Below are 18,185 nucleotides of genomic sequence, written 5' to 3'. Positions count from 1 at the left end.
CTTTTTTATAGCTGAGTAATATTTCATTGTGTATAAAAACCACAATGTATGTATCCACTCATCTGTGGATGGACATTTAGATCGTGTCTGTGTCCTAGCTACTGTAAAAGGTGCTGCTGCGAACATTCACTCATTCTTGATGAGCATTTATGGAAGTTCCCCCCACCGGCCCGCCCCTGTTTCTAAGCATTAAACATGGAACAGTAAGCAAAACAGACTGGGCTCTGCCCTCTTGGAGCTTACAATTTCACACTATTTGTCCTTGCTGTCTTCTTGTCTTTCTAACTTAAGCATCCTCTGTGCTTGCTCCATAGGAAAGCTGGCCTCATCCTTTCTCAGCTTGGAGATCTCAGCGGTTGGTGCAATGGACTCCTCCAGGAACCCAAGATAGGCTTGCGACGCAGCTCCCTCAAGTACCTGGGCTGCCGCTACAGCGAGATCAAGCCCTATGGACTTGACTGGTCAGAGCTCAGCCGGGACCTCAGGAAGACGTGCGAGGAGCAGACCCTGAGTATCCCCTACAACGATTACGGGGACAGCAAAGACATCTAGTGCAATGATGCCAGAGAGTGGCTGCCGAAAGGGAGCAGGAGAGAGGAGGGGAATGTCTGGGTTGGCGTGCGGATTTTTAATATTTTTTAATGGAACATTCAAACCTCCACAAGCAACATCTAAACCGGGGAGAAGGTGACCCTTGCTCCCTGCGGAACTTCTTTGGTATCATGTTCTCCATCTGCGTGGTCAGTAAGCCTGCTACCCAGGGCTTCATAAATTTCTCTTTAGGGGGTTACTTTGGGGCTTGTTTTGCAGTTAGTTTATTTTGTTCATTTTTTGTCCAAGAGGTTCATCAGAATGCTCGAGTTCTGCCATGCTGCTCATGAAAGGGCCACTTGGTTGGTGCACCTGTGCTGAATTCCTAAGTCCCATGCAACTAGGGACAGAGATGAGGCCAGAAAGTTGTCAGAACAGCCTCAGGCCGTACTCTCACATGTCCTCCAGAAACTCTCATGCTGGGAACCTAATCTCTGCTCACAGAGAATGACAAGAAAGCTGGGAAGGTGGCTGCTCTGTGGGTCTTGTGATTGCTCCCCAGGCCTTCCGATTGCTCTCTTCACACCTCACAGGTGAGCTCAGCCTCCAAAAGCCTCCTGGCTTTTTGGGTCCTCCCTTATTTTAAGGAGATCAAACCAGTCAATCCTAAAGGAAATCAATCCTGAATATTCATTGGAAGGACTGATGCTGAAGCTGAAGCTCCAATACTTTGGCCACCTGATGCAAAGGGCCAACTCATTGGAAAAGACCCTGGTGGTAGGAAAGATTGAAGCAGGAGGAGAAGACAACAGAGGATGCGATGGTTGGATGGTGTCACCGACTCAATGGACATGAGTTTGAGCAGACTTCTGGAGATGGTAAAGGATAGGGAAGCCTGGTGTGCTGCAGTCCATGGGGTCGCAAAGAGTCAGACAGGACTGAGCTACTGAACAATAACAATCTTTTAAGACAGGACTGGAATTAAATCTCCTTCCAGAAGAACTCTGCCCTTTCCTCCTCCAAACAATATGATCTTTAAGAGGCAACATAATGTACCCGTGGAGCAGTCTACCTGGGAGTCTAGTTAACAGTCCACATTCTGTGGACTGAAACTATGAAAGTATAGTTTCTTCTTTTAAAAACTCCAGCACCTCCAGGGTGAGCTTCTCCAGACCAGCAGTACACATCACACACCTGGAATCTGTGGTCTCCACAGCCTTTATCCTGCACAGACCAGTCCTGGCTGATGCCTGCTTTGGTCAGGTGGGCTCCAGACCTCCGTGGCAGTGTTGTAATGAACTGAAGTTATTACCCCTCAGAAAACCCTTCCATCCACTCCCCCACACCCCCTGTGCCAGATTTCCTTAATTATGTTGCTAGTTTTGCAAATCATTTCTCTGGATGAGAATTCCACCATTTTAACCCCCTTCTAGTTGCAGAAGCATTAGCAGTGCTGTGTAGGTGAGCTCCCCTGACTGCAGGTAAAGATCAGGTCATTGTTTCTGCTCGGTTCCCTGAGCATTAGCACTGGCATGAATAGGTGCCCAACCAGAGGGAAACCTAGCCCCTCAGAAAGAGCTCTGCAGGGTCCTGTGGACCAGTAACGGCCTTAACTGTCCCCACACATGCACCTCAGAGGCCTGAACACATGCTTTCAGCCAACCTGCCTTTGACCAGGACTCTGCACTTAGAAACACAAGGGAAGTAGACAAGAATCTTTAAAGCCCATTGTTGAACCCTATTGATGTTTTTCTAAATGGTTAGAATGACATGCGTGCTAAGTTGGTTCAGTCGTGTCTTACTGTTTGTGATCCCATGGACTGTAGCCTGCCAGGCTCCTCTGTCCTTGGGATTTTCCAGGCAAGAATACTGGAGTGGATTGTCATGCCCTCCTCCAAGGGATCGTCCTGACCCAGGGATGGAATTGGCGTCTCTATGTCTCCTGCATTGGCAGGTGGGTCTAGCGCCACCTGGGAAGCCCGGTTAGAATGACAGAGCTCGTTTATTGAGTGCTTACTGTGTGCCAGACACTGCTCTAAGCACTTTACTGACAGCGGATTCTCACAGCTACTCTTTCTTACCTGCCTGAGGTACCGTATGAATTCAGGCTCTGGACTCCAGAGCACAGGATTGTAAGCCCTCACCCTCCTCAGCACTGCCTTCAGTATTGCCCGGGCCCCGCTCTCCTTGGCCCCTGCCTCCTTGGCACAGATGTGCCCGCAGTTGGTGCAGTGGGAGAGGACACGGCACCCTCGCCCTGCAGCTGGGTGCCCTTTGAGACCTCAGGGCGGGTCACAAGTCTTCCTCGCTGGTGCCTGGGAGCGAGCCTGTGACCTCACGCCCCTCTCTTTCCACAGAAAGATGGAAAGGTTTTATATCAAGCTCTGGAATGCACCACCAGAGCAAGGGTTGGCAGAAAACCCCGAGACACCCCTCAAGTGAAACGCCTCAAGGGTCAGTGTCTCACCTTGACCAGACAGGAAGGGGTACAGGCAGCAGAGGGGGGACCCCAGCCAATGGGGTGGGGCCTGGGAAGGCCTGGTTTTGCCCCTGCTGCCATGTCTTGGTCCTTTATTCAAGTCTGCGCAGAAAACACAGGGGTTCCGCACAGCCAACGAGAGGACGTCCGGGCTGCTGCTATCTTGGGCTGGGGCAGGGCCAGGGAGTGGCATCAGGACCACCATTCCTTGTTCCTGCCCCTCCTTGTGTGTTACTGAAATGAAGCAGGCTCACACTTCCCTCCCTCTTCCTGGCCCCCCCAACAAGGTCCCTCCTTATCTTTGTCTGCTTCTCCTGCCTACGACCCTCCCCAACCCCTTCCTCTGCCTCTGCGAGCCCTTCCTCCTTCAATGTCCCCTGTGCCCTACACACACACGCACACACACACGACACAGTATATATATATATACACAACACACATGCACACACACACACGACACACATTATATACACACACACGCACACACACACGACACAGTATATATATATACACAACACACACGCACACACACACACGACACATTATATACACACACGCGCACACACACACACGACACAGTATATATGTATATATATATACACACAACACACACGCACACACACACACGACACAGTATATATGTATACACAACACACATGCACACACACACACGACACACATTATATACACACGCACGCACACACACACACGACACACATTATATACACACACACACACACGACACAGTATATATGTATATATATATACACACAACACACACGCACACATAACACACACTCCACACAGTACACACACACCACACACTCTCAACAGAGACTGTTTACACACACACACACACACACAAAGTGTGCACATACTGCAGACACACTCTCCAAACTCTACACAGTATATACACACACACACATGCACACACCACACACAACACAGTGTTTACACACACGCAGACACACTGCATGCATTATAAACTCTTCACAGTGTACACACACTACATGCACAGCACAGTGCAGACTGCATCCACATTGTACACACTCTACACACACATGCTATCCACACACTGTGTACACTGTACATATGTACCTTCTACACACACACTATAGATTACACACATTATTTACACACTACACAAATACAAGCAATAGGTACACACAGCCCCTGTGCACACACACTATATATACACACTACACATAGGCACTCACACTATATACATACACACCGCATACCCACTGTACATACACAACACACACTACAGAGAATACACACACTGCATATACTTTCTACAGACATACTGTATATATATACAGTATACACACACTATTCATGCACTACAGAAACACGCAGCATATACACAAACTGTATACACTGTACACACGGCCCCTATGCCTGGGTCCCATTTACTTCCAGTTAAGATAAGATCAGTATGAATGGAGCGGGACAGCGTGTGAGGTTCCCCCGAGGATTTCACTGGAGGATTTTGCCCGAGGAAGGCCCCTGCAGTCACAGTCCGAAACACTGCCCAGTGGGAGGAACCCATTCTGACTAGAAAGGTAATGGATGGGGCCAGTATTAAACCTCAACTTTCCAAGCTGCCAAACAGGTCTTTAGGGAGTCACTTATACCCAGCAACACGCTGCCAGCCCCAGCTCCCACGAGACCCCCCGGGGGTTCCTCCTGAATGGACACGGCCCACGGTAATGGCATTAGACCTTTAACTGAGTGTGCAATCGTTTTCCATGGAGCTTGCTCCATTCATTCTTTTTAGTTCATCGTACTTCTTGATATTTGAAAATGTTCTGTTAAAAAAACTGAGTGTGGAAAAAAACCACTTTACTACTATAGAAGGAAGGGAGATATAGTGTGACCAACTTCAGGTATAGCAGTATTGTTTAAAAGAGAATCACTGTACGATTATACAAATGGAATAATCAACTAAATAATAAACTAAGCTATTAGTAAGTGTTGGATGTGTGGATGTTACCTGTGTCTTTCAATAATCAGGCTAATCTGATCGGACCAACTGAGGAATTATTAATATTAAAGCTTTAAATGTCATACTTTAGATTCTACATGTGTGCGTGCTAAGTCACTCAGTCATGTCCAACTCTTTGGGACCTATGGACTGCAGCCTGCCAGGCTCTTCTGTCCATGGGATTTTCCTAGCAAGAATACTGAGTGGGTTGCCATGCCCTCCTCCAGGGGATCTTTCCAACTCAGGGATTGAACCTGTATTTCTAACCTCTCCTGCATTGGTGACTAGGTTCTTTACCACTAGAGCCACCTGGGAAGCCTTTAGATACTATATACATAAGCGTTATAGCCCATCAACCTAAATAGGAAAAAAACCTTCATAGAAAATTATAAGCTTATTGTTAGATACTAGCAGTTTTCATCTTCTTTCTACCACCATCTCCAAATAATTAGCCAATAAAATGTATTTATTGCTCATCTGCTGTATTTCAGACACTGTGCAGTGTAGGGAATACACTGCTGATTAGACAAGCTAGTTCTACCGCACTGAGTATGGCATTTATAGGAAAAGTTAGACACTGAACCCATCCTTACAAGGGTGACAAGAACTATGACAGAGATGGACAGGACACTGTGGGAGTTGTGATATTTATACATTGGGCATCTAAGAATAATATTGCAGGAGGCCCTGCCTGACGCGTTCTTATCTATAGGCACTTGGGAGAGGTTGGCTGTAATGAACTGTAGCGCAAAACCCTCAATCTTTTTCAACCCCTCCCTATGTTGTAACTTTATATAGATGTTCTTTGTGCTGCCACCAACACACATGATTCAGTTCTTTAAAAGCCGGATATTTAGTGCCTGGGCACTTGTCGGCCCTCTTGAAAAGTGACTGTGAGCGCTCTGGTCTGTGTGCACAAGCGGGAATTATTAAAATAAGATGAAGACTGGCAGTTTTAAAAGACAGCCATAAATTCTTCAACACCCCTCCTGTCTAGAAGGGTATTCTGCTGCCTCTCCTCTGGAATCTGGGCAGGTTTATGAGTGTTTTGACCAATAGATGATGATGGACATGGAACGCTCTGACTTCCAAGTCTGAGTCATAAAAAGCCTTGAGGCTTCTGCCTTTTTCTCTGGAACTCTTGCTCTTGGAGCGGTAATCGGAGGCCACCGGGCTGGGGCCACCACGCTGGAGAGGTCACGGGTAAGCACCCTGGGCTAGTGGAGCCCGGCCTCCCAGACATGCCAGCAAAGGCCCCAGACACGTGAATGAAGCTGTCTTGGCCCTTCTGCCAGCAGCACACCACCCAGCAACCTCTTATCAACATCACAAGGGAGAAAAGAATCACCCACCAAGCCCCACCTGAATTCCCAGCCCGGAAAATTATGCAACGCAACAAAATGGTTATTGTTTCAAGCCACTATGGGGATCTGTCTGCTAAACTAAGGAAATCTGATGAGGGGTCAGTGGCGTCTAGTCCATCCATGCAGGGATTGATCATTAAAGCAGTTCCTGTCCCGGGTGTGAACTCACCGTGAAAAGGAGAGGTGAGTTTACCCAGCCTGGGCTGCATAAGCACAATGTCCCACTCACCAGCAGGGTGAGTCTCTGCTCTAACAGAGGAGGATAAAAAAGAAGGGTGATGCTTCATCCCAGTACCTCGGAGAGGGTGAACCTCAGGAAAGTGAAAGTCGTTCAGTCGTGTCCAGCTCTTTGGGAACCCATGGACTATACCATGGAATTCTCCAGGCCAGAATACTGGAGTGGGTAGCCTTTCCCTTCTCCAGGGGATCTTCCCAACACAGGGATCAAACCCAGGTCTCCCACATTGCAGGCGGCTTCTATACCAGCTGAGCCACAAGGGAAGCCCAAGAATACTGGAGTGGGTAGGCTATCCCTTCCCTAGCGGATCTTCCTGACCCAGGAATTGAACTGGGGTCTCCCTCATTGCAGGCAGATTCTTTACCAACTGAGCCATCAACCTCGGGAACTTAGTAGAAACTCTAGGAAAGGGGACGGTTCTTCTAGAGCCAGCAAAAGAAAAGGAAAGGAAAGGAGAAGATAATTTGGGGCAAAAAAGAATATTAGAAGGGAAGGGTTTCTAATTATTTGTTTTTCTGTCTCTGTGTTTGGAACTTCCTGGATATAAGTGTGTGTCCATTCCACACGTAAAGTGTGCTAGGCACTGCACTGAACACTTTAACGACATGCTCATCCTCAGTCTTCATGGTGGTTCTGTGAACTGGATACTCCTAGGGAAGAGGAAGCAAAACCACAGAGATTTTATGTAACTTGCCCTAGTTCTCAGCGGCATAGACATATAGGCATCTGCACCAAGGGCTGTCTGACTCTAACCATTATACCATCTGGCTTCCATCATTCTTGCGTTGGCTTCTCATTGAGTTTCCTAGAAAGGGAAAAAAACCCCATGGAGATTTTTACAAATCACTTGCTGGTTACCCTATGTCAGATCATAAAGGAGAATGTGGCCAGACCCATGCAAACCTACCATGATCAGGAAAAGAACTCAGGGTTCATAGCTTGTTTGCAAGCTGGTTTGCTTGTCTCTTTGGCTTGGTCTGGGATTTGTTTGGCTTGTTTTTGTCTGTCACAGGAGGAAAACAGAGAGCCAAGAAAGACTGGGACTCCATCTGTCTGTTGAATGTAGCCTCGTGTTGGTCTTTAATGGTTGTTTTCCTCTGTTCTTGGTGTTCTGCATGCATCCATGGTTAACACCTGATACTTGAGTGAGAACTTGGGAAACAAAAGCCTCCTGTCCTTCAGGATAGCAAAGCTTAATGCGTTGATGCAGGACTCCAGCCTGATTTTGATAACCTACAGGCTCCTATCCATTTCCATTGTCAATTTCCATTTCATTGTCATTTCAACTGAACCAGTGAATGAGCAGCTTAGTGTCAAATGAAACCTCAGCATTATATGGAACAGCTGACAGTTTCTCTTTGATGCATGTGAGACTCCAGAATCTGACTCGTGTCTTTACTGTTCCAAAGTGAGAGGGAGAAAACCCTCTTTGTGCCAGGAATTTGCAGGGTGTGCTGTAATTAAACTGATGGACAGGTTTTGATATCTTATTTCATCACCCAAACTGCCTTTTCTTAGAGTTTATGAATATGTCTGTTCACACAGGGCTACAAATTAGTCTAATTGATTTCTTGCTACCTGTCCCAGGAGAAAAACCCCAGCTGTATTCTGCACTTAATAATTAAAAGCAACTTTATTCAGAAGGATTCAAATGTCAGATGACTCTGAGGCCTTTGCTGTTCAGTGAGTCAGTGTTCTGTGATCGACTGGCTTAAAGATGAAGCTGTCTCCCGCTGTGTCTTTGCGATGTCCTGGCACCTAAGAGCCTGTGGATAAGACCAGGTGGGACACGCCTTCATGGCCTTTTTGCCCCAGGGACTGTTGAGCGTAACTCAGTAATGCAAGTACTGCTCAACAGCCTACTGCCTGTTTGTCCTAAGATCCATTCCCCAGCCTTCTGCTGCTCTGCTCTGTGTCACAGAGAGCTGGTTCTTTCAAGTTGCACTTCCCACACACCTTTGCCAACAGGCTTTCAGCCCCAGGGGTGGGGGCGGGCAATGGCAGGCATTGGGGGAAGATTGGAGGACAGGGAGAGGGAATAAGCCAGGGTATTTCTTCCTCTCTCTGACTGGATGGTGTCCTTAGCATCTCCTCCGTGATTCCAGCTGCCACTCTGGCTTCAGAACTCCTCCAGCACATTCCTGCCATGCTTTCATCTCCCTTTAGGTGGCTCCAAGTCCTGGGTTTCAGTAACACTATCTTATCTCCTCAAGGCAGGAGTTTTCCGCTGTCCCCAATCTTTGGGGTTGGCCCATGATTTTTCACATGCCCTTTCTGTTGCTCCTAAACCTTTCTAATTGGCTTCCCCTTTTTTTTTTTCTATTGCATTATCTAAAATGTGTTCTGCTTTCCTTACTGGGTCTTAACTAATAGATACTTTAAACTCAAAATTATTATGTATCATTTGGCATAGTAATTTTGTAACTCTTTAGGGGTCTCAGTGACAATCTGGAAGATGAATTCTGATGCCAAAAGTAAAGAAATTTCCATAAACTCGAAGATTGATTGCAAGGTTGGCAAATGGGTTTTCACTTGAGTGCTAAATTTGATTGAGTGTAGTGGCTGACTGTGATTTGAGAAGGCGTCTGAGGCTGGATCTGGATCTGGCCAGAAGGAGTGGTGAGAGGTGTGATGAATGCCTAGTATGGATATGGAAATGGTGAATGATAAGTTATGTGCCATCCATTTGCCTTCCCTAATTTACAGAAAAAGAATAGGCGCAAAATACCAAAAATCAGGACTCTCCAGAAAAATCATTTTAAAAATGTATTTATTTATATTTAGCTGCATCTGGTCTTGGTTGCAGCTGTGAGCTGCTTGTTGTGGCACACAGGCTCCAGAGCACGTGGACTCTGTGGTTTGCATCACACAGGCTTTCTAGTCGAGGTGCCTGGGCTCAGTAGTTGTGGTACTTTGGCTTGGTTGCCCCATGGCGTGGGACCTTGTGTCCTGGACCAGGCATCGAACTCATGTCCCTTGCTTTAGCAGGGGGATTCTTAATCACTAGATCACATGGGAAGTCCCCCAGGAAAATCCTGTATGTATGCACTATAATATTATATATAATAATATCACATAACTTATGACATATACAGAAGTGAATGCACATTCATTGTGCACTGATAATGGAAATAGAGTAAGAACAAAAAACATTTCTGAGATCTCTGGGCCTGTTACTACACGATCACTTTCACAGCATTTTATTTATATTTTCTGAACCATTGTTTTCCATTTCTGAATCTGTCTTTTAAGATAGTCTTCATGGTTCATTTGGGATCTTAAGTGGCATGAAACAAAGGATTCCCAAAGTCTCCTTCAGTTTCTGCCTCTTGAACAGTGTGTTAGTTAAGATCCAGTGAGGATTTCCACAGAAATAATTTAATAGAGGGAATTGGTTCAAAGATAGTAGAGGATCAAAAAAAAAAAAAAAAAGCATAACTATTTGAAGCACTGAGATAGCACAGAGGTATGAATACCTTCAGGAAGCAGCCACTCCTCTTGGACTCAGAAGACAAAGGGAGGAAAAAGAAAGTTTCCTCAGAGAGAGGCCATTTGCCTGGTGATGGGGCTTTTTTGCAGGTCCGTCAAGGGCACCAAGACAACAGAGACTAGAACCAACTGGTGCTGCCACAGTGAAGAGCCATTGGCAGGATGATGCCGACACGAACCACAAGCAAACCAGAAGGGACCACTCCTTTCTCCCTTCTTTCCTCCAGTCTCTCTCTCTCGTGGCCCCTATTGACAAAACCTAGCATGACCAAAAGGAACTGCAGTTTGTAGTATTTTAAAAGCAGCATTACAAAGCAGAGGCCAAGAGGGTGGGTTTGAGCTGGGAAACAGTAGCTTAGGAACTGACACAGCAGCCTGAAGATGAGATGATGGAAGGTTTTGGAGCTCATTAGCACAGTGCTTGGAATACACCTAGTAAATGCCCCACAGCATTGGTGCTCCCTGGTTGGGCTGTCTACTCTTCTTACACACTGAAATAGAGCCACACGGGCCACTAATATAATCCTTTCCCAATTGCTTTCTCTTGATGTGGAGGAGAGCAGGGCAACCCACTCCAGTATTCTTGCTGGAGAATCCCATGGACAGAGGAGCCTGGCGGGCTACAGTCCAGGAAGCTGCAAAGAGTCAGACACAACTGAGCGACTGACCCTTTCATTTCTCTTGACCACATTATAGCGTATCAAGAAAACATGTTTCAAGTTCATATTATGCATTCTTTTATTGTTTTCCTCTGGATTTTGTTTTTGAGGAAACATTGGTTTATAACATTATATAAGTTTCATGTGACAACATTATAGTTCAACTTCTGTATATGCTACAATGTGCTATCTTTGAAACCAAATTCTAAGAGGTTTCACCATTTTATGGGAGATTTGTCACTGAAGATGTAGTTTTTAATAGCAAGTGATATTGATTGCTTATTATGTGCTAGGTACCATCACTTTGACATGGCTTCTTTTGTCTAATTCTCCCAACAAGCCTGTGGACAGATATTGTTAGTATCTACATTTTAAAGATGAGGAAACTCAGAAACTTTCAGTACCTTTCCCAAGGCCATAGGGCAGGTAAGTATGGGAGCCAGAGTGTATCTTTTTAAAATTTTTATTTAACAAAAAAATTTTTTACAGGACCATTTTTTAAAAAACTTTACTTGGAGTATTAAAAAACAGCAACATTACTTCACAATGTTGTATTAATTTCTGCTGTGCAACAGCTATAAGAGTGTACCCTTTTTACTGCCCTCCATTGCTGCACGTGTGCCACTTAGACCACCCTCCTTCACCCGGGACACTTGGAGCCTATGGTCAACATGGTGACTGGGTTTAACCAAGAGCACAATTTGACTGAAAATGCTTATTTTGCCTGTTATTTCGCTATGTTTTGTTTTGCTGATGAAGCGGGGAGGGGTTTTCTTGGATGCAGCAAAACTGACAAAGGAGACCCGATGATCTTTACATGTCCATGTGTTGCTGCTTCATCCTGGTCATCAGCCTAGCGTCAGTCCCTGCTGTGGAGAAGGCATTACTAGGGAGCTGGGCCTATGCATTTTCAAGGATTCTTAGTGACATGAGTTTACTGGTGTGCATGGACATGGAATTCCTCCCACGTCTGAGCTCACGGACTTTTTGATCTATACTGACGTTAAGAGCCATTCCCACCCTCCAGCCTGGTCGTATTCTCAGGAAGATCGTTCCAGCTATGCAGATGTCTCTACAGTTCTAGAATAGAAGCTTTCGACCACACCCACGGATCTGTTATGTCTACACCATGGTAACCCCGGAACAAGAAGGTCAGTCTAGTGCCCTTTGGATCTCTGGACCTTACGATCTCACTCTCGGGTATCTGACAGGGTAAGATGTTTTGATCCTCACCCTGTAGCCTCCATGTCCCTTGGAAACGAGGAAGGAATCTGAAAAGGCCCACCGTAGAGGTGTTGGTGATGGAGCTGACCAGTGTGGGGCAAGGAGAGGCGAGCATAAAGAGAGGGTGTATTGGTTGCCGTAGCAATCCCAGCAAACACTCAGAGGAGAGGGTGTGGCCCGAGACTTAACGAAGTGCCACTGGGTTTGAGCAGCCGCTGGAATGTCTGAGCGGAGCCTCATTCCTCCCCACAGAGCCTGGGCCCGGGCCACAACCAAAGACTGCCCTACCTCTCAGGATTCCTCAGGATGAAGACAGCCTGGAAAAGACAAGCTGACCTCCCAGGTGTGGGTTTTCCTTTCCCCCGGCCACAGACCAGGGGCCTCCCAGAAGAAATTTGGAAATCTCCACAAAGAGCCAAAAGAGACTTGATCTACAAATTATTTTTTTTTCCCCAAAAAACTCTGAGCCGGACATTCTTTAAGGTATGAGCAGGCACTTTGAAAGTTCTTCCCTGCAAAAGTTCACTTCTGTCATTCTCTTTGTTGCCTGCCCTTCCCCGGGGTGGTATTCTCACTGTGGGCATGGCCTTGGGATCCCCAAACCCTCACAGTTGGGTCAAATAAAAGACAGATCCGTGATGTACATGAGCAACAGTAATGTGGGTGGCAGTGGGTTGAAGAGGCAAGTGTGCAAAGATGCTGGATCCCTGACAGACAAGACCACAAGGACAGTGAAGGCCTGGGACTGGCATGACTTGAAAAGCTGGAGTTAAGGAGCTCATGAAGTCTGAGGTCAAGGCAGGGTCTGTGTCGGAAACCCAGTGATTCAATGTGGCTTCACTAACCAAGAGATGTGTAAGAAACCTGATTAAGAATGAGGTAGTGGCCAAGGTATTTATGACGAAGGAGGTCTGGAGCTCTCCTTAGAGCCCATAAAAGGTGTTGCAGGAATCTGACTTTGCCTTCACCTCCAGGTCTTGCCAGACTCAACCCTTCTCCAGATGCAACTCTTTTCTGTCCCATTTCCTCTTCCCCGAAGCCTTAACTAGCTTAGCAGAAACTCTCATCTAAGCTATTGCATGAATGGAAACTGGAAGCAAGTGGTGAGATTTTTAAGTGCAATTGAAATGCTAATAGAAAGATACTGGGCACGTCATTGGAAAAGAAAGAAGGAAATCCATTCTCTAATAAATATTTATTATTAATAAGTATTTATTGAGCTCCAGCTGTGCTATGGGAAAGAAACACATGGAACATTTCACATGCTAAGTGTTTTCAAGGGTTACTAAGGTTACCCCATCAAGTGCTCATAATGGCCCTGCAAAGTTCATGCCCACATTAGAAATGGGTCCTAAAAGACTCATTGCCCAACATCTTGAATTGAGAGTCCACACTAGGTTTTCAGTCTGAAATCTACAATCTCTGAATGAGCAAGATGAATACATAAATGCCTATAATTCCTACCAATGTTCTCTTTGAGACAGTAAAGTCTTGATACCTCCAGGAACTTCATTTACATCTAGAAGAAACCTTGTTATTCTCCTCAAGCCAACACCCTTGCCTGGAGCTCTCTTTTACTTCATGAAGGTGAATTGTCTAAGACTACAATTAGTATGAGTGGATACACATTGCTTATTTGTGAGTATACTGCCAGGCAGAGCCCTAGGACATGCTCTGGCATCAACATGACCCTCTAAAATTGAGAATAAATGATGTCATCTTGCTGACATAGTTTAAACAATTTTTTTCCTCCCCTTAATACTTGGAATCAGGGTCACATTCTAATTATTTAATTTGGGGCCTCAAACTGGCATATGACATGGTTTTAAATGAAATTATATTTAAAACATCACCAGAGGTTCACAGAACACTTAATTGCATGTGAATATGCAACCTATGTGAGTATATGGCAGAGAAGGCAATGGCACCCCACTCCAGTACTCTTGCCTGGAAAATCCCATGGACGGAGGAGCCTGGAAGGCTGCAGTCCATGGGGTCGCTGAAGGTCGGACATGACTGAATGACTTCACTTTCACTTTTCACTCTCATGCATTGGAGAAGGAAATGGCAACCCACTCCAGTGTTCTTGCCTGGAGAATCCCAAGGATGGGGGAGCCTGGTGGGCTGCTGTCTATGGGGTTGCTAAGAGTCGGACATGACTAAAGTGACTTAGCAGTAGCAGTGAATATATGGGTTGTGTGTATGTGTGTGTGTGTGTGTGTGTGTGTGTGTGAGAGAGAGAGTGGGGGGTGGAGTACCCATTAGAATAGTTCACATCCTAGGCCAGAAAGTGCATGGAAGCTCAAAATCCAGCTAATCACCATCTCCACTACTCTGTTTCTTCCTGGTTCCTTCTATAATAGGGATACTTCTATTGATCTTGGGTAATAATACTTATAACCACCATTTTTAGAAGTGCCTCCATGTAAGGCACTTTGTGCTTATTGCAGTAAATACACATTAAAATTCCTTAAGTTAGGAATTATCATTCCACTTTACAGATGGGAAAGTTGAATCTTGAGTCATTAAGTAACTTGCTTAATGTCACTTAACTTCATCTCAATTCTCTTATCACACCTGATCAACAGTTGCTACCTCTTCCTAATCCATGCAGATAGCACATCTAAAACCAAAATGTGAGCATCTGAGCTGAGCACACCTCAATGGAAAATTGACTGATGAACCCTGAATTCAGTGGTCAACTTCAAAATGAGTCATTTTGATACCATAGACTCACAACCACAGTGTTGTGTGTTATAATAACTGCTTAGACTATTGTTAAAGAACAAGTCAAAGCATACCACCCGAGTGTACAGACCCACCAGCCCATCTCCAGCCTCAAACACAACATCTTCTTTCCTTTTGTCTCTCACATTCATAAAAATCAGGATTGGGATTCAATTCAGCAAATTCCAAGGTTCTATTCAGGAAGGGCACTGTGTAAGGCAGTGTCAGAGATCCAAAATTGAGTAAGATAGTGTTTCTAGGGTTACCGTGTAGAGATGTGAAGTTGTGTCTTGCCCTAGCCTGCCTGTTCCAAGGAGTGAATATGGCCAGAAATCCAGCCTGGGCTACACTTTTCAGGTCATGGTTTCTGACACTGGTTTTCTTTCATTCAAATGAAGGAGTACTTTTTTTTTTTTTTTTCACTTCTCAGAAATGGTATTGAATGTCTAGTAGAGCCCTGAGTTCATCTGGCTTTGAAGAGTTTACATTGAATAGGAGGGAAAGATCAGAACAGAACTATCAAAACATCAATCAGGTTGATTATCCTGCGGCTGCTAAGTCACTTCAGTCATGTCCGGCTCTGTGCAACCCCATAGATGGCAGCCCTGGGAGGGGACAATAAGGTGCCATACACACAGTGTATCTCATCAGATGGGAGACGAAGAACAACTTCATGAAACTGGAGAACCTGAGAAGGAACTGGGGAAATGAGCAGGTTTGGGGCATATGGAGATGGAGGGAGGCATCCAGGTTAGGGATTAGCACCAGCAGAAGCAGGATCTTCAGGGGCTGGGGGCACATCCTCTGGGATGGGGTGGGGGTAGACGTGAGTGGAGGACCACTAGTTCAGAAGCAGCGGGAAGCCAGTGTCACAGGTTGGCTCTGCTGAGACTGGTCTGACCCTTCAGAACAGGCAGATACCATGAACTCATTTCCCTGAGTCCTGGGTGATGGGACAAGAACTGTGCTTTAGGAAGAACTGATGTGGAAGCCGAGTGCCAGTGGACTGTGGGGGAAGAAGCAGGAGAAGGGACGTGGCTTGGTAATGTTACCATGGCTGTTGAGAAGTTGGTGGCAGCCTGAGATGGGATGAGAGGACGGCAAGCAGAAAGGAGGAGGATGGATGTGAGAGTTAGGAAAGAGATATGATGGATTATGTGCAGACACAGAGAAACTGGCATGGAAAACAATTTCCCTCCGAGTAAAAGCCAGAGTCACTACCGTGGCTAAGGAGACCCTCTGTGACCACTCCCGATCTCCCATGCCTCTCTGCTCTCACCTACCTCCCTTGTTCTCTTCTTCTGCAGACACACTAAGTTCTCTCCCACCTCACCCCTGGTGCTCCCTGTGCTGACTCTCCCTTAGGTATCCACGGGCCTCACTCTCACTTCCTGCTGTTGAGAAGCATTCACGGACCTTCCCTAGAGACACCAGCACCTCCCTACCCCAGCTACTCCTTACCTCATTGCATCTTAGCTTTCTTTGTAACACTCATCACTGGCCACACACACAAACACACTCACACACACACACACACACACACACAAACAGTGTATTGTCTGTCTCCACCAAGAGAGAAGAAGAGAAGTCGCTCAGTCGTGTCCGACTCTTTGCAACCCCATGGACTGTAGCCCACCAAGCTCCTCGGTCCATGGGATTTTCCAGGCATGAATACTGGAGTGGGTTGCCATTTCCTTCTCCAGGGGATCTTCCCAATCCAGGGATCGAACCCGGGTCTCCCGCATTGTAGACAGATGCTTTACCATCCAAGCTACCAGGGAACCAACTTCTTTCCAAATAAGAAGCTTTGTTTGTTCACTGCTGCATCCCTTGCACTTGGCACAGAATAGTTGTTCAATAAATATTGATATCACACACTAGCTGGTGAAGAATCTACCTGCAATGTCGGAGACCTGGATTCGATCCCTAGGTTGGGAAGATAACCCTGGAGAAGGGAAAGGTTACCCACTCCAGTATTCTGGCCTGGAGAATTCCATGGACTGTACAGTCCATGGGTTCCCAAAGAGTTGGACACGTTGACTGAAAGACTTTCACTTTCAAAGGCAGAACAGTCCAGATATAAAATGTGCAACCCTGACAGACAGTGAGCTTCTTAATAGTAGACTGATTCACAGTTAGGCAGGACAACCCATCGTAGGAAACATTGTGTGAATAATTCAGCCTTTTGGAGACCCTTTCAAGCCTGCAAATCTACAGATCCAAGTACTCCCAGAAAGGGAGTGTTCTGTTAGAGCACAGAGGGTCAACGCATAGACCTTGGAACCAGGGTCCAAATCCTGGCTCTGCTGCTTATTAGCTGTACCACCCCAGGTGTCTTTGTACTTCTCTCAATACTTCTCCTGTCTTGTTTTCGTTAAGTGTTTTTCTGCTTCTCAGTCACTGATTTCTCAGGGTCCCTGTAGCAGGTGACCTGGCAGAGCAGAGACATCAAGAGCAGTGTTGAGTTCATGAGTATTTCCCAGGACATTTGAAGAAGCTGCAAGAACTCTCTTCCAGATTATTCTAAAGGTTACTGATTTGCTCCCAACAAAATCATTCCTTGGAAATTATGTCCTAATACAACTTGGCTCTACTATTCAGAAAGCACTCTGAATGGCACATGTTGAGTTGTGGTATGGGAACTTTTTTGAACTTTGATAACCTTTTGTGAGATTGAAATATTGTGACTTCTATGTGTACATTTTTTTTTTTTTTTTACAAAGCAGCTGTCTTCAGAGAGCAGTTCTCACAGGGAGAGGAAAGGCAAATTGATATAACGTGATGTGTATGTGTGTGTGCCTGCTCAGTCATGTCCAACTTTTGCAACCCTGTGGGCTGTGGCCCATCAGGCTACTCTGTCCACGATAGGTAGTCATTAAAAGCCAACTCTTATTTGTTTTCTGCATTTGAATAAGTGACTTTTAGGTGGACAAAGACAAAGTGAAGGAAGCTTGTCTGTATTAAGTTATCCTCAGAAGAAAATTTGATTTAAAGAACATTAGCAAACTGTAGTCTGTCTGGACTACCTTTCAAGGCTTGGGGATGTTTTTATTATACTGATTTGGAATGTTAAATAGATTTGACCTGTAGATCCTTTTAAGAATGGACTTTGCCATTGTCCCAGCAGTTCTTCCTAACACTTGGCAATGTAACCTGAGGATCTAGTGGCAGAATCAAGGGAAAAACAAATAAAACTTGAAGTCATCAACAAATCACTCACACACTTGAAAATAATCATTATTCTCGAATCAGTCTTACTTTGTTCTCAACTCACATACCCAGGGCATGTGTAGGTTTTGTGGGTGTGGACATATATTATAGATATAAGGTTTTCATCACTACCCTTTTTCCTGTGCCAACCACTGGGCAAACTGAAAGGTTAGTGGTAAAGAACCAGTGGTCTTCTTGGGATGACATGAAAAGAGATGACCCAAAGACAGCTAGCTCTAGAGATGCCCTGGAGTTATTTGTAAGTGAAAAACCATAT

At 45.6% G+C, this 18,185-nt stretch overlaps 1 protein-coding gene and 1 long non-coding RNA gene across 4 annotated transcripts in view; both read left to right on the top strand.

Moving 5' to 3' along the window:
- ASTN1 (astrotactin 1) overlaps positions 1-4,987 on the top strand; it is a 356,850-nt gene extending 351,863 nt beyond the window's left edge. For both annotated transcript variants that reach the window (XM_061383286.1, XM_061383285.1), the window contains one exon: positions 315-4,987. In XM_061383286.1, coding sequence (XP_061239270.1) covers positions 315-552 — 238 coding nt within the window. In that variant the 3' untranslated portion in view covers positions 553-4,987. The remainder of the gene's footprint in view (positions 1-314) is intronic.
- A 5,923-nt stretch (positions 4,988-10,910) lies between these two features.
- On the top strand, positions 10,911-13,698 carry LOC133228022 (uncharacterized). 2 transcript variants are annotated; one of them, XR_009730030.1, is made up of 3 exons: positions 10,932-11,959; positions 12,224-12,454; positions 13,456-13,698. It is a non-coding gene; the product is annotated as an uncharacterized LOC133228022 (long non-coding RNA). The 2 variants fall into 2 exon arrangements; XR_009730029.1 differs by having other exon boundaries at positions 10,911-12,454.
- Positions 13,699-18,185: the final 4,487 nt, after the last annotated feature.

This window comes from Bos javanicus, chromosome 16 (assembly GCF_032452875.1).
Source record: "Bos javanicus breed banteng chromosome 16, ARS-OSU_banteng_1.0, whole genome shotgun sequence".
Classification (NCBI taxonomy): domain Eukaryota; kingdom Metazoa; phylum Chordata; class Mammalia; order Artiodactyla; family Bovidae; genus Bos; species Bos javanicus.
This window is presented reverse-complemented; position numbering and strand designations above follow the sequence as displayed.